Raw genomic sequence first — 13,123 nt, 5'->3', positions numbered from 1 at the left:
AGAGTGATGATGTAAGCCACGATCTTAGTTCAATGTATAAATAGAACTTAGATCTGGTAGAAAAGGGTTAGAATCTCTCTAGAGAAATAATCATATAGCAAGTCTGTGTTGTAAGCTGTAATTCGCAGATCAAGCAATACAAACCTGCCCCCATTTCTCCCCGTGGACGTAGATTTACCTCAGTAAATCGAACCACGTAAAATTCTCTGTGTCGTAATTTATTTTTACGAGCATTTATCATCATCAAAAATTCGCGGAATCATCAGTTTTCTTTTGTATTTATGAGTATGACAGTGAACGTATTTCTTTAATATCATATTTTAAATATAGATATAAGTAGAGTGCATTGGGCAATTGACATTTTGTTTTAGTGTGCTGGATGAAGCCATTTATTTTGAATTTGTTTAAGCAAGTCAAATACTGCTGCATCACTTTATAAACAACAAGACTATTGCTCTTTCAGATCACACAAAGAGAAGAAAAAAAAGTTAGACCAAAGATAGAGAGAGAGAGATAGAGAGGTATCATGGATATTTCTTTGCATAAATCTGTTCTTGGAGACGAGAGCAAGCCTTCTGAATCTAACGGCGATGAAGAAAGTTGTGTCGAAGAGATCGTTCTTCATCAGGTAATAATCTCGTGTCGAATCTGAAATTTCTACTATTGATTATATCAGGTAAAGAAAAAAAAATAGAAAACAAAACTCAACAGTTATACTTGATTATTGGTCTTTCTCAGTTTGGTGCTGGAAAAGGAGCCCAAGATAATGATAATCAGAAGAATTCGAATTGCAGCAACCAGGTAAGAATTAATCATATATTTTTATTTTTATTTCAAGATGAATTTATGAAGATTAGTTTCATTGTATTCATTGTCAAATTCATGTATATGAAATAGAACTAAAAAAATCTGAAACATGTGGTGATTGAAGCTATGTATGTATATATTTATTTATATTAATTAATCTTAGCTGCCAATCCAAAGCATTGACCATATGTAATGAGCTAAGAGAGATGCAAGTTGTTGATTTTTTTAGAGCAGGGACAAAAAATTAATTCAAGTTGGCTCTCTTTGTTAGACTTAGATATATAGTTTAATTATTGAGTTGATTAAATATGGTTTCGTTTTTTACAATCAACGAATTTATCTTTATTGAAAGCTCACATTTGGTGAAAATTGATTATGTTTTAATCAGTCAATTTGATCTAAATTATAATAGAAATTTTTTGATAGGGGTTGGCTGTAACAAACATGGAAAGACCATCTCGTGAGTCTGAATCCAGATCATCTTCATCTACTAAAAAGGAACAGGTAAATTTAGTAATTAATTAGAATTAATTCATTCAAAAACATATTGAATTTATTTTAAATATTTAATTGATTGAGATGCATATATATGATTGTAGTTGGATGAACAACTTGGAACAACAAAAGCAGAAATGGATGAAGTGATGGAGGAAAATCAACGGCTTAAGATGTATTTAGATCGAATTCTCCAAGATTACCGAACCCTACAAATGCAATACAGAGACGTGGTGCAGCGAGAGGCAATGGCGAAATCTCCTCATCGAAGCGATCATGATCTCACAGAAGCACCGGCTGATCATGAGGTCATTGATCTCAGCTTGGCAATGAGCTCCATGGACAGAAAAGTCGAATTGCATAAAACGCCAAAAATCAACGATAATGAAATTGGAGACGATAAGCAAGGGTTGTCGCTAGGACTTGATTGCAAATTCGACTTGCCAGAGAAATCCCCGGTCCTTGAACATAGCATGGAGGAAGTGAAGGAGGAAGCCGGGGAGACGTGGCCGCCTAAAGGTGTTAAGAATGGGAGAGATGGCGGTGGAGAAGATGAGATTTCACAACAAAACCCTACTAAACGAGCTAGGGTTTCAGTGAGGGTTAGATGTGACACACCAACGGTGAGATTATTTGATTTTGTGCTATTGGAATTACTTTTGTGTGAATATGGAGGTTGGAATTAATTGATTTTGGTTTTAGATGAATGATGGTTGTCAATGGCGGAAGTACGGACAAAAAATCTCCAAGGGGAATCCATGCCCTCGTGCGTACTATCGTTGCACGGTGGCGCCATCCTGCCCAGTTAGAAAACAGGTACACTTCGATCTCGATAATGACATTCAAATCAATATTTCTATCGTCTATAAAAAAAGTCTCATGCTTTTATTTCAGTCCATTCACCAAAATTAGTCTCATACTAAAATGGAAATTTTCTCTCAGTTTATTATCCACTTTTCGTCTCTCTCTTACTCTATCCACTTTATCTCTTTCTTTCTTATTTTATTAATTTCACATTAAAAAAATTCGTGTTCACCACCAATTAGACAAGACGTGTGAGCATAACATTATTATGAGGCTAAAATCTATTAATTTTCGACATCAAGGTACAAAGGTGTGCAGAGGATATGTCAATCCTAATCACAACATACGAAGGCACGCACAACCATCCACTCCCGATCTCAGCCACCGCCATGGCCTCCACCACTTCTGCCGCGGCCTCAATGCTCATGTCCGGCTCCTCAACCTCAGGAACCGGGCCGAGCTCGTCCTCCTCCATCACCACCACGGCCAACCTCCACGGCCTAAACTTCTACCTCTCCGACAATTCAAGAACGAAGCCGGCCTTCTACCTCCCAAACTCCTCAATCTCCCCCTCATATCCCACCATCACCCTCGATCTCACCTCCTCGTCCTCCTCCTCCGCTTCGTCCCATCTAAATCGCCTAGGCAGCAGTGTCAACAACAACAACTTCGTTCCACGATACTCGACCACAAACCTCAACTTCAGCTCTTTAGAATCAAACCCTCTCCCAGTCTCTTACAACAATGCAACTTTAAACTATGGCCAACAACAACAAATCAACCGAAACCAAAATGCAGCTTCTCTGAGCTTCGGTTCGCAACCCTACGAAAACCTATACCAATCCTACTTGCAGAAAACTATGTCAAACCCAAACCCTAACCCTAATCAACAGAATTTAGGGCCAGACACCATTGCAGCTGCAACAAAGGCAATTACATCGGATCCTAGCTTTCAAACTGTCCTAGCCGCCGCTCTAACCTCCATCATCGGCGGCAACCACAACGCAGCCGAGAAATCGAGCGGCGGTGATGCTTTCCCTATTCTATCTAGCTTCCCGCCAAATTCAAATTCGAACAAATGCGCACCGCATTTTATGAACAAGTCTTCGTCCTCGTCGAGCTCTCAGCAGCCTGGTTTGACGCTTCTTTCGCCTCCTTTTCTGTTTTCGAGCTCGAATAAGAGCAAGTCTAACTCACCGGCTGATAACAGGGATCACGTATAGTGTTATTTTAAGGTTTTTTTCGGATTTTAGACGGTATTTTTGTTCAATTTGTGTGGCGGAGTTTGGTCATGATGCAAATTTTGAATGGATTTTGTCTTTTTTTTGTCGATTTTTTTTGTGAATGGATTATGTAAGGTGAAGAAAATTGTAGATATAGATGGTGATTACTGGTGATGACACAGTTGGATGAATAAGTATTACCAATACCTGCTTCATTTTTTCTTCTCTGATTTTTGTTATTATTATTAATTTATTTTCTATGAATTGAAATCATATTGATGACAAATCAGATGCGTTACCACTTACCATGTATCGAAGTGGACAAAATCATGGTTTGATACATTATAGAATCTATAAATATCTGCATCAATTTTCAGTCATTAAGTTGTCGATATTAGCTATAATGCAAATTATATACAATAGGATGATATTTATATGATAAGATACTTATTTGTTCAAGAGAGGATCGTGGATGGCTATGCAAGAATCAGCGTATAAAATCTATTATGATTCAATATCGGAATCAGCGCATCACATAAATGTAGAAATTAAATTTGATTTTTATAGTAAAAATATTTAGATATTATCTAAATGCAAAAATTATGTAATAGTAGTAGAATTGTTAGATGATTTATAGTAAAATTATTTAGATATAGAATAATAGAGAATTCTCTAGATATAGATATTATGTAAAAAAATATTTAGATTTTTATACAGAAAAATATAAATATATGAAAAGTAAAAGGTAGAGTAGAAGATTCTAGAATATAGGAAGAATGCCTATATATAAATATATATGGGAGTTTTGTATCATTTTGTATTCTTAGTTGAAATGTATGTAGCAAAAACTACTGAAGACTTTATGTTGAAAATAATTTACGTTGATATACATAATAACGAGAAACATATTACTACTACATACGTCTAATGAAGAAATATGAGATTGAATTGATAATAATAATATTACTACCATATACGTCTATAGAAGTTATGATGTATAAATAGCTGATATTAACCAATTTTAAATAAATATTGTTACTCATTACCGCCATGACATTTCTGCATATGTGGCTAATAATGGGGTGGATCCCCGGTTGTGGTTAGAACACGGCAGGCAGGGCATACAATGTCGTTATACTTCAGCCTTCATACCGGCTTAGCATTTATGCACTAGTGACTAACAATGGGGTGGATCCCCTGCTTTGATGGGAACACAGCAGGGCATACGTCGTCGTTTTACTCCAGCCTTTTATCCTAATTAAGTTTAAAGACTTTTATCCTTTAAATTTTAAGCAGTAGTAGTATCCACAACTGATTTGATCAATTATTTAAATTAATATTGCAATTATACTATCCACGTCAACCCACCGTTAGTAATGAAATCAGAATTATTTAATAATTTAACTAGTAGTATTATAATAAATTAATATAATATCATTAGATTCTTTAAAATCATAACTACCACTCATTTCAAAAATGGAAATAGTTTATATTTTTCAGAGACAAAGATAATAGTATTATACTCCGTATTATAAATATAATTAGTGGATTGTGGAGTCCACTTCTTAATATAGAAAATTTAGAAAAATTTTATTTTTAAGGGACAAAAATGGAAATAGTTTATATTTTTAAGAGACGGAGGTAATAGTATTATACTCCATATTATAAATATACATAATATGTATTAATGTATTCAATATACTCAATATATATTGATATTATATACACGATATATGATAAATTACGATATGTACATATCGTAATTTATTTTATGTATCAAAATTTCTGTATATTACGGTATACAACGGTATATGAAAATTTATCTATCGACTGAATATTTCGTATTTTTGATATGACAAGTCCAATATATCGGTATTTTTCCTCATATGATCCGCACAATTAACACTAAAAGTCCACAACCTAATTCAAGTACATATTTTGTCATTTTCACTAAAACATGATCGACCGATTTCAAACCAAGTGATTCAAAGCTTAATATGATTTGTTTTCTCAAATTATTAGTATTTGATTTTTGGAGGAATTCCCTCTCTCGTCTTCACTTCTGTTTGTGGCGATATATGAGTAGACTTGGCTTCAACGAATACTTTCTAAGCAGGGGATATCAAGTATGCCGAATAGGGCTTTCGTCTGTTGGCTTCCCTTATAAGTATTAAGGAGTATCTTTCATTTTAGACTAAGAGCCAAAAGTGGTGCTAAACTTATGAAAATTGGACGATTTTGTCCTGAACATCATCTTTTGAATTATTGAGTCCCGAACAAATGAAAACAGACCGGATTTGGTCCATTTTTTATGGAACCGTTTATTTTTTTACCGTCAACTCCAATTAAATGGCATTTGACTAGATTAGTATTTCTAATTAATATACTCTATTTAATATTTTATGGTAAATGATAATTCCAACTTTTAAATGCTCACACTTCGTGCAATTCTTAGATCCGAAACCTCACACTCCAAATTGAATTACGATCACAATTGGTGTGGAGATTAGCTAATGAAGTACATGGATCAAATTCCGTTTGCTCAGCCGTCGCTGAGAAAGATTTGTTATGTTGAGGTAGAGTGCTGACTATAGGGATAATAGCTTGTGGTACAATGAGGGGAAATTGAAACACGTGCTATGGTGCTGCTGATGTGCGCGGAGAGGTGGAGGAGAAGAGGCGAGGGGAAGTGAAGTGAGAGGTAGACCAAATCAGATTCATTTTCATTTGTTCGGGACATAATAATTCAAAAGATATAAAATCATAAACTCCACATATGCTTAGGACCATTTTTGGCTCTTACTCTTCATTTTATCTTGGCCTTGGCGTAATCATGCTCAATTTAAATTGTATCTTTTGAAACAATTTTAATCCACATGTATGTTTTAGTTGCAGATAACTCGTTGAATTATGATTAATCATTCGGCATGAGAGTCAGTGACAAAGTGCCACCATGAACAACATCAATATTTCAAACTAGCAAATGAAATAATATGGAGAAGATATCGTTAAGTATATTTATGTACTAATAGAAAGACAGACAATCCAGAGCAGCAAGGGTACAAAAATTACAAATTTCACACACCACACCAGATTTTCATAATAGCCCACCATACCATTTCTGTAGCAATATACATTAGGAAAATAAGCTTCTATATTTCAAAATCCAATCCACACTCAGCCATTGCTGAGCAATAGTATATTCTCTAAACTGCTGAAGCCACCTCCTCTGTCTGTGATTCAGCCTAGACAGTAGAAAACATTGCAACTTTCTATTTTAGAGTGTCTTAAACTTGAATTCATACATAAATAAAATTTAACTGAAAAGAATAACTCACCATGTTTTCTTTGTCTTCTTGAAGAGACTCTGGCTGAGAGTCTACTGGCTCCACAACTGCAGTGAAATAACCAAATCATGAGCATAAATACGACGATCGACATTGTAAAACTAACCAATCTTTTATCTAGAGCTATCGTCATCACCACCTTGTGCAGGCTTCTTGCCCTGCTTCTTCACCTTGTTATCGACTTTGGCAGGTTCTTGCTTCACCGGTTTCGAGGGTTTCCTTTGAATGCTACGTCTCCTGGCTTCAGAAACAGGCTTCGAGCTTGCAGGAACTGATCTTCTGGTCTTCTTCACCGACTCATCCTTCTGAGTAACTTCATTCTTGGATTGCTTCGCTTGCTCAATCTCTTCAGAAGCTATGTCCAGTGACTTTGGCTTCACCTTCTCAGCATCCGTAATAGAAGATGATGAACTACGAGCATCATCTTCAGACGACTGATTAGGTTCAGCAGGTACTTGAGAGCCGGTTAGAGATGCAACCGAAGGCTCATAGTTTTCTGAAATCTTGTAGCCCTCAAATAGTTCTTTGACAGATTCTTTAAGTCCAGAGAGTTCGTGAGTGCGCGCATATGATTTCAGCTCGTCACTCATCTTCTGCATAGGCTACACACACACACATCTAACCATTAGCAAGCATATCTAATGTGCAACATCAACATTCTATACTACATCCAAACTTTAGGGCATTCCACAGAATGAAAACGAAACATTTAGCATTCCAAATAGCAATTTATACCTCACATCCAGCCTCCAAAGCAAGCTTGAAGAAGCCAAGAGAGATGGAGTGCTTTCCAACAGATTCAGAGTGCTTAATTTGAGTCAGCCAGTAAGATGCTGATGCTAGCACGTTGAATTTCTTCCGATTGGATGACTTTGATACATCGGATAGAGGTGTGTCACTCGGTCCTTGGTTGACACCAGTTCTCTTTGATCTAGCCTCAGAGATGGGCGTGATGTTGCCGAAAGACTTGGAAGCAGAGCTGGCATTGGGCTTTGAAGGAACGGAGAGGCGTCTAGGAGGCCTGGCAGACTTCTCCTTGCCGGAGAGATCGAGAACACTCACACTCTTAGTCACACTTGAAGCAAGCCTTCCCCTAAAAATTGACAGGCACAACATATCAAAAACGCAAATCAATAACCAGAGATACCATAAACAGTATCAAACGAAACAGCGAGAGATTTTTGGATCGCTAACAATAATCTATGCATACTTCAAATCTGAATTCTCCATTCCGTTATTTTCAATACAAATTACTGAATTCGGTTAAATTCCGGTAAAACGCGACAACAAAACAACAGACAATTACATTATGTGAATTTTTTTGATGAGAGCATAATCAAACATATTTCCAACGAGAATTTCCAGATCCGGTTCAGTAATACAACAAAAAATAAAGCGATCGGTGAATAACTTCTAATTATAATGTTCGAGAAGGCACACCTTTTAGTGGCAGAGTGGGAATTCGTGGAGTCAGCGAGCGGCGGTTTCACCTCCTTAATTCTCGTAGCAGATCGGAGCGGATACCGGAGAAGCCTCGAGGCCGATCTTACTGCTATCGAAATAAACCGCATAATTTCTAAAAATTTCAAAAATGTTTGAAAAAAATATTTATGTGAGGGGAAAAAAACCTTGGTCTTTCGCAGCAGAATCCTCCATAGCAGCAGACATTTCTTCTGACTGAAACTGATGAAAAGAGGAAAACGCCGAAAATTTTGTGAGATTGATGAAGATTGAGATGGAGTAATTGAGGAAATGAGAGGTTGTTTTGTGTTTATATATTGGAGAAGATTTGATGAGCGGGAAAAAATGTATAAATTTAAAAGGAAAAAATTAAATAATTGAGAGAGAAAAGGCGAGCAATGTGAGGAACGGCTTCTGGAGGGGCCATGCATTTTTGAATTTCAAATTTCGAATAAGTATGATTTAGTGTAAAGATTGGGAGTATTTGCTGGCATTAACCAACTGATTTTGGTGTAATTGGACTAATCTAAAAAGGAATGAAAACATTAAATTGAAAATAGTTCAGCGGTTATTTATTTATTTTGAAGTCAGCATTGCATATGATTCTGTAAACATAGTTGCGATTAATCTCTCGGTCGGTCTGTCCTAATTTAATTGGTTAATGGTTATCTTAAGAAAAGTCTTGATTTAATATGCTAATATGTCATTAGGCCTGCGAAATATACCGAAATATTGAAATACCGTCCTTATCATATCGAAAAAATACTGAATATTCGGTATATACCGTTAATTAAGGTATATAACGTGAAATATAAATATAATTATATATAAAATATATTTTATATATTTTTAAATTATAAAATCTATTGTGAAATATAAATATGAATAAAATATAATTAATATATTTTTTAAATTATAAAATATAATATTCTAAAAACTCAAATATTCTATTTTTATTGATGTTGAAAGTCAGGTATACTGCAAAAGTACGGTATACCAAATTTCAGTACGGTATACTGAAAATGAGATGTGGTATCGGTATAGAAATTCGACATACTGAAAATAAGATATATCGAAGTTCGGTATACCGAAAATTTTGGTAAGGTAAAGATATAATTTTTTCGCATACCGAATTTACGGTAAGGTATACGGTATGATGGTTTCGATAAGGTATATCGTACCTACCCACCCATGTCATTACTTAAATGAAAATTCATTACCTAATGAAGTAATTGAATAACTTATCCATGTATGATTGGACTTACTTTGTTTACCTAATGAAGTAATTGAATAACTTATCCATGTATAATTGAATAATTCATTACTTAAAGTTTCTTAACAAAGAACATCTAAAAATAGTATTCAAATTAAATTGAAAATATTTTCAAAAAATGTAAACCCACAGTCTCATTCTAATTATCACTGGAACCGCTCCTCTTATAATTTCACTGTTAAGTTAACGTTTTCTTTTGTTTTTTCTTTTTTCGAATCAAAAAATGAAGAAGAACAAAAGAAGAGTTTGTGTACTAGAGTTCAAAAATGTGGGATGATATGGAGAAACAGGTAAGAAAACAATATCTATTAAATATTATGACATGTGTTGCAAACAAATATATTTCTATACTAGAGGGAGGGATCGATTATGTTATTTTCGATTCAACTCGAAGGGACATCTTAGACTCTCAGAACGGCCATGAGGGAGCGACCGCCCCCTGAGTCCGTTAGTGTCAATGTACATAAATTTGCTAACTGATCATAACAAACAGTCACTAATCTGAGTCTGTAATCTGTGAAGGATCAATCACCATTCCATGAATTTGCTTCGGTCTTCGAGAAGCAGAAGAAACAGTTTGGAGCTGCACACGAGACGGTATAGGCATCTCCTCAGAGAAACCAGAGATGCATAGTGATCCAGATTCATCTTGCTGCCGGTACACTCCCTACCATTTTCGGCCGATTCTGTTCCTAGAATACCGATAAACCTTGCTCCTATCGGAACCTGCATTTTTCAAGGACTGTGTCGTTAACTCTACGCTTATTGTTTATAAGAAGTGTGCAGTAGCATACTTGAAGAGAAACCCCGGAGTCAAGCATGAGAGTGGCAAAGGTGCCCTCAGCCGCAGCACTTTCCATCTCCGCCTGTTTTGCTATATTCAAAAATACTTCTTCGAGAGTTGTTAGCCCGAGTTGGATGTCAGCTATGCCCAACTCCTTCTCTCTCTCCTGAAGCTCAGTGAAGAAGCTCTGGATATTGGGACAACTATTTTGATCACCAGTTGCTAAGAAGATCAGTGAGATTGAAAATGTGTTGTTGTGTACCTTCAACAGCTTCTCCTTTTCGTGGGGGATAACCAACGACTTGCTCTCCTCTTTAGGTGTAACATCCAAATGCTGCAATAACAAATCACAAATGCTGCAATAACAAATCACAGAGTTATATATTAATTTATACTCTGTCAGTAAAACTTTTTAACTAGACTCTTACAGATTTGAACAACTCTTTCACAGCTACATGTTGGGAGTTACTAAAACCCTCCACAAAGCTTATATTGGGTTGCTGATTTGCAGGTTTTGGTTTGGAGAAGATTAGGCTAAAGGCCGAGAATGATTAGGGGCGATGATGACTTTGTTTCTGAGTCCCATGGAGTATGGAACCCGCTCTGATACCATCTTGAAATGGAGGGATTAATCGAGAAGAGAGGCATTGTAGGAGGAAGGTATCATGTTTCTTATTTCAGTGTATAATTTGTACAAAGTTTTCACCATCTTATAGGTAGAGAGATGATGTAAATATGGTAGAGAATAAATCTATTCCTAGTAGGATCAATTACAAATCAATTAATCGCTAATTGTGCCCCCTTTCTGGAATAGATGATTCTCCACAATCTTTCCTTCTTGACACCATTGAATGAGTTGTTAGAATAATCGCACGTCCCCTCTTAGCCCCTTCGATGACATCCCAGACATGCCTCCTGGTTATTGGATCTATCCATGTGGTCTGTCAGTTCCAAATGACTTTTTATCAAATTATCTTTGAGAGATTTATGTGGATATAAGTATAGATTTGAGGATTGGAAAAAAATTCTCAACACACCGGCTCATCCATAATAAGCAACTTTGGTTCACCAATTAGGGCCATGGCAACACTAAGACGGCGCCTCATTCCCCCACTATAGCTATCGGCTCTGACTTTAGCTGATTCAGTAAGTTTCACCTCTCCTATTAATTTCTCTACGACCTGTTTAAAAGGCAAAAGGATTGGGATGATGAAACCTACCATACTCAATTGGAAAAGGTAAAACAAGAGGAAGACAATTGCGAAACTGCTGTTCAAAAAGAAATCAAATCCGAACATCATTCCAAAAAGTACTGTTAGAAATGATAAAATAAAGGTTAGTATTCCCTCCCACGTGAACCATGATAATGAAGAAATTTTTAAAATGTCCGAATAATGAAGAATTTTTTTATTTATCCAAATAAATAAATACTCAATATTGACTTAAAAAAAAACTAAGAAAACCCTCAAACTCAACCCTAAAATCAGATCAGAGCCGCCGCCCATGCCCCGCTCTTCTTCTTCTTCACTGCGGTAGTTCTCTCCCTTCTCTGAAATAAATTACTTATTTATTTAGATTAGCTGCAGAGATAGAGTATATTTTTTGATTCCTTGTTTCTCTCAAATCTGATTTGGTTATCAGCTGACAGGAAGCATGACTTCCCGCTTGGCTACCTCCGCCATTCGCTGCCTTTCTCTCCGCAGAGGTGTTCGATCTTCCGTTTATGTTTCAGCGGCCGAAGCTCGATTCGTCCGCAGGTTCTATTAAAAAAATAATATACTTACTATTCTGACTTGTTTGCATTTGTCTAACCGTGAGAAATTTCTAATTTATGTTAGAAACTTAGAAGAGATTGATCCCCGTCAGTTGAAACCTTGGGATATTAAACGTGAATTGGCTAAACCCCCAGGTATTTCTGAATATTAAACTCAATTACTCACTCTATTCTTAACTAATGGAATTCATTAACAAATTTAAAATTAGAATATGAACTCTTGAAATTAGAATATAAACTCTTGTTAGAGTTCATCATTAATCTCCTCATTACCTACATCACTCCATTCCATTCCTAATCATCAATTCTCATATATTATATTTGTTCATTACAAGAACAAATTTTCTCTTAAAATGTTTCCATTTTTGTTGTGCAGCTTACCATTGGCCACCTGATCTTGCTTTGAGCGTGTACGAGATAAAATGTACATCATCATGCTTACAACTTGACATCTACCCTAAGCCTAAGCCTGAGACCCTTGTTTATTATCATGGTTGTGTTCTTGAGCTTTAGTTTTTAAATTTTGTGTATTTCACATATTTTGCTCTCCCTTCTAGCATAATATTCTCCACTTCTATTTTCATTTCCATTCAAAACTTTTTGTGTGTGTGAGAAAGAGAGATATTTACTTGTATTTTGTGAATGCAGAGACAATACTATGATGATAGAGCTCTTTTTTCTTGATTAAGATTTCAAATATTTTGTTCTCCCTTCTAACATAATATTCTTCACTTCCATTTTCATGTCTATTCAAAACTTTTTGTGTGTAAGAAAGAGACATAGAGATTTACTTGTATTTTGTGAATGTAGAAACAAGACTGTGATGATGGAGCTCTTTTTCTTGATTAAGATTAGTCTTTTTTTTTCCTTTTAAGTCCATACCAGAATCAAAACATTTTAATCTGATTACACATTACATCAACAAAATAATACTCCTATTGCTCGCCTCTAAAATATTTATGATTAAGATCAGTCTGTAGACTATGAAATGATTGCAAGAGGCTTACTGATTTGGATTTGACAAATGTTCTCAAAATTTTAAGCTTTATGTGCAATGCTATTCTCTTGTGGTATGTGTGTGCGTTTATTAGGTATTTATTGATTGACATATACATATAATAAAAGGTGTTAATCATCCTTTTGAATAATGCAGAC

The 13,123-nt window shown here is 35.6% G+C and overlaps 3 protein-coding genes and 1 long non-coding RNA gene across 6 annotated transcripts; 2 read left to right on the top strand and 2 right to left on the bottom strand.

Annotated features, from left to right (window-relative positions):
• The first annotated feature begins 435 nt into the window (after positions 1–435).
• On the top strand, positions 436–3,438 carry LOC121787248 (WRKY transcription factor 72A-like). Of its 2 annotated transcripts, none has more exons than XM_042185929.1 (6): positions 436–628; positions 739–801; positions 1,234–1,311; positions 1,407–1,925; positions 2,005–2,118; positions 2,409–3,438. In XM_042185929.1, exons 1-6 carry the CDS (start codon positions 527–529, stop codon positions 3,327–3,329), a joined length of 1,797 nt encoding a protein of 598 aa, XP_042041863.1. In that variant the 5' UTR covers positions 436–526; the 3' UTR covers positions 3,330–3,438. The 2 variants fall into 2 exon arrangements, with proteins under 2 accessions (XP_042041863.1, XP_042041864.1); XM_042185930.1 differs by having other exon boundaries at positions 575–628; positions 1,220–1,311.
• A 2,894-nt stretch (positions 3,439–6,332) lies between these two features.
• Positions 6,333–8,532, bottom strand: LOC121785974. 2 transcript variants are annotated; one of them, XM_042184470.1, is made up of 6 exons: positions 8,305–8,532; positions 8,117–8,228; positions 7,412–7,769; positions 6,816–7,278; positions 6,668–6,723; positions 6,333–6,574 (listed from the first exon to the last, which is right to left on the bottom strand). In XM_042184470.1, exons 1-6 carry the CDS (start codon positions 8,342–8,344, stop codon positions 6,536–6,538), a joined length of 1,068 nt encoding a protein of 355 aa, XP_042040404.1. In that variant the 5' UTR covers positions 8,345–8,532; the 3' UTR covers positions 6,333–6,535. The 2 variants fall into 2 exon arrangements, with proteins under 2 accessions (XP_042040404.1, XP_042040405.1); XM_042184471.1 differs by having other exon boundaries at positions 8,117–8,225; positions 8,305–8,529.
• Positions 8,533–9,780: 1,248 nt separating this feature from the next.
• Positions 9,781–10,890, bottom strand: LOC121787929. The gene is made up of 4 exons (XR_006047542.1): positions 10,623–10,890; positions 10,457–10,550; positions 10,205–10,381; positions 9,781–10,136 (listed from the first exon to the last, which is right to left on the bottom strand). It is a non-coding gene; the product is annotated as an uncharacterized LOC121787929 (long non-coding RNA).
• A 752-nt stretch (positions 10,891–11,642) lies between these two features.
• LOC121787928 lies at positions 11,643–12,654 on the top strand. The gene is made up of 4 exons (XM_042186773.1): positions 11,643–11,726; positions 11,836–11,951; positions 12,033–12,103; positions 12,345–12,654. The coding sequence occupies exons 2-4, from the start codon at positions 11,848–11,850 to the stop codon at positions 12,479–12,481; spliced, it is 312 nt and encodes a 103-aa protein (XP_042042707.1). The 5' UTR covers positions 11,643–11,726; positions 11,836–11,847; the 3' UTR covers positions 12,482–12,654.
• The last annotated feature ends 469 nt before the right edge of the window (positions 12,655–13,123 follow it).

Source organism: Salvia splendens, chromosome 22, assembly GCF_004379255.2.
Source record: "Salvia splendens isolate huo1 chromosome 22, SspV2, whole genome shotgun sequence".
NCBI lineage: Eukaryota > Viridiplantae > Streptophyta > Magnoliopsida > Lamiales > Lamiaceae > Salvia > Salvia splendens.
Note: the sequence above shows the minus strand (reverse complement) of the source record. Positions and strands in the feature narration are given on the sequence as shown.

What these genes read in the sequence shown, in the direction of transcription:
- LOC121787248 (XM_042185929.1), top strand. Translation starts at nt 527, where the DNA reads ATGGATATTTCTTTGCATAAATCTGTTCTTGGAGACGAGAGCAAGCCT. An exon ending in TTAGATGTGACACACCAACG is followed by an intron (nt 1,926 to 2,004) that starts GTGAGATTATTT and finishes TTTTGGTTTTAG; the next exon opens with ATGAATGATGGTTGTCAATG. An exon ending in CCTGCCCAGTTAGAAAACAG is followed by an intron (nt 2,119 to 2,408) that starts GTACACTTCGAT and finishes TTCGACATCAAG; the next exon opens with GTACAAAGGTGTGCAGAGGA.
- LOC121785974 (XM_042184470.1), bottom strand. Translation starts at nt 8,344, where the DNA reads ATGTCTGCTGCTATGGAGGATTCTGCTGCGAAAGACCAAG. An exon ending in CTTTGGAGGCTGGATGTGAG is followed by an intron (nt 7,279 to 7,411) that starts GTATAAATTGCT and finishes GTGTGTGTGTAG; the next exon opens with CCTATGCAGAAGATGAGTGA. An exon ending in GGGCAAGAAGCCTGCACAAG is followed by an intron (nt 6,724 to 6,815) that starts GTGGTGATGACG and finishes ATTTCACTGCAG; the next exon opens with TTGTGGAGCCAGTAGACTCT.
- LOC121787928 (XM_042186773.1), top strand. Translation starts at nt 11,848, where the DNA reads ATGACTTCCCGCTTGGCTACCTCCGCCATTCGCTGCCTTTCTCTCCGC. An exon ending in GAAGCTCGATTCGTCCGCAG is followed by an intron (nt 11,952 to 12,032) that starts GTTCTATTAAAA and finishes AATTTATGTTAG; the next exon opens with AAACTTAGAAGAGATTGATC. An exon ending in TGAATTGGCTAAACCCCCAG is followed by an intron (nt 12,104 to 12,344) that starts GTATTTCTGAAT and finishes TTTGTTGTGCAG; the next exon opens with CTTACCATTGGCCACCTGAT.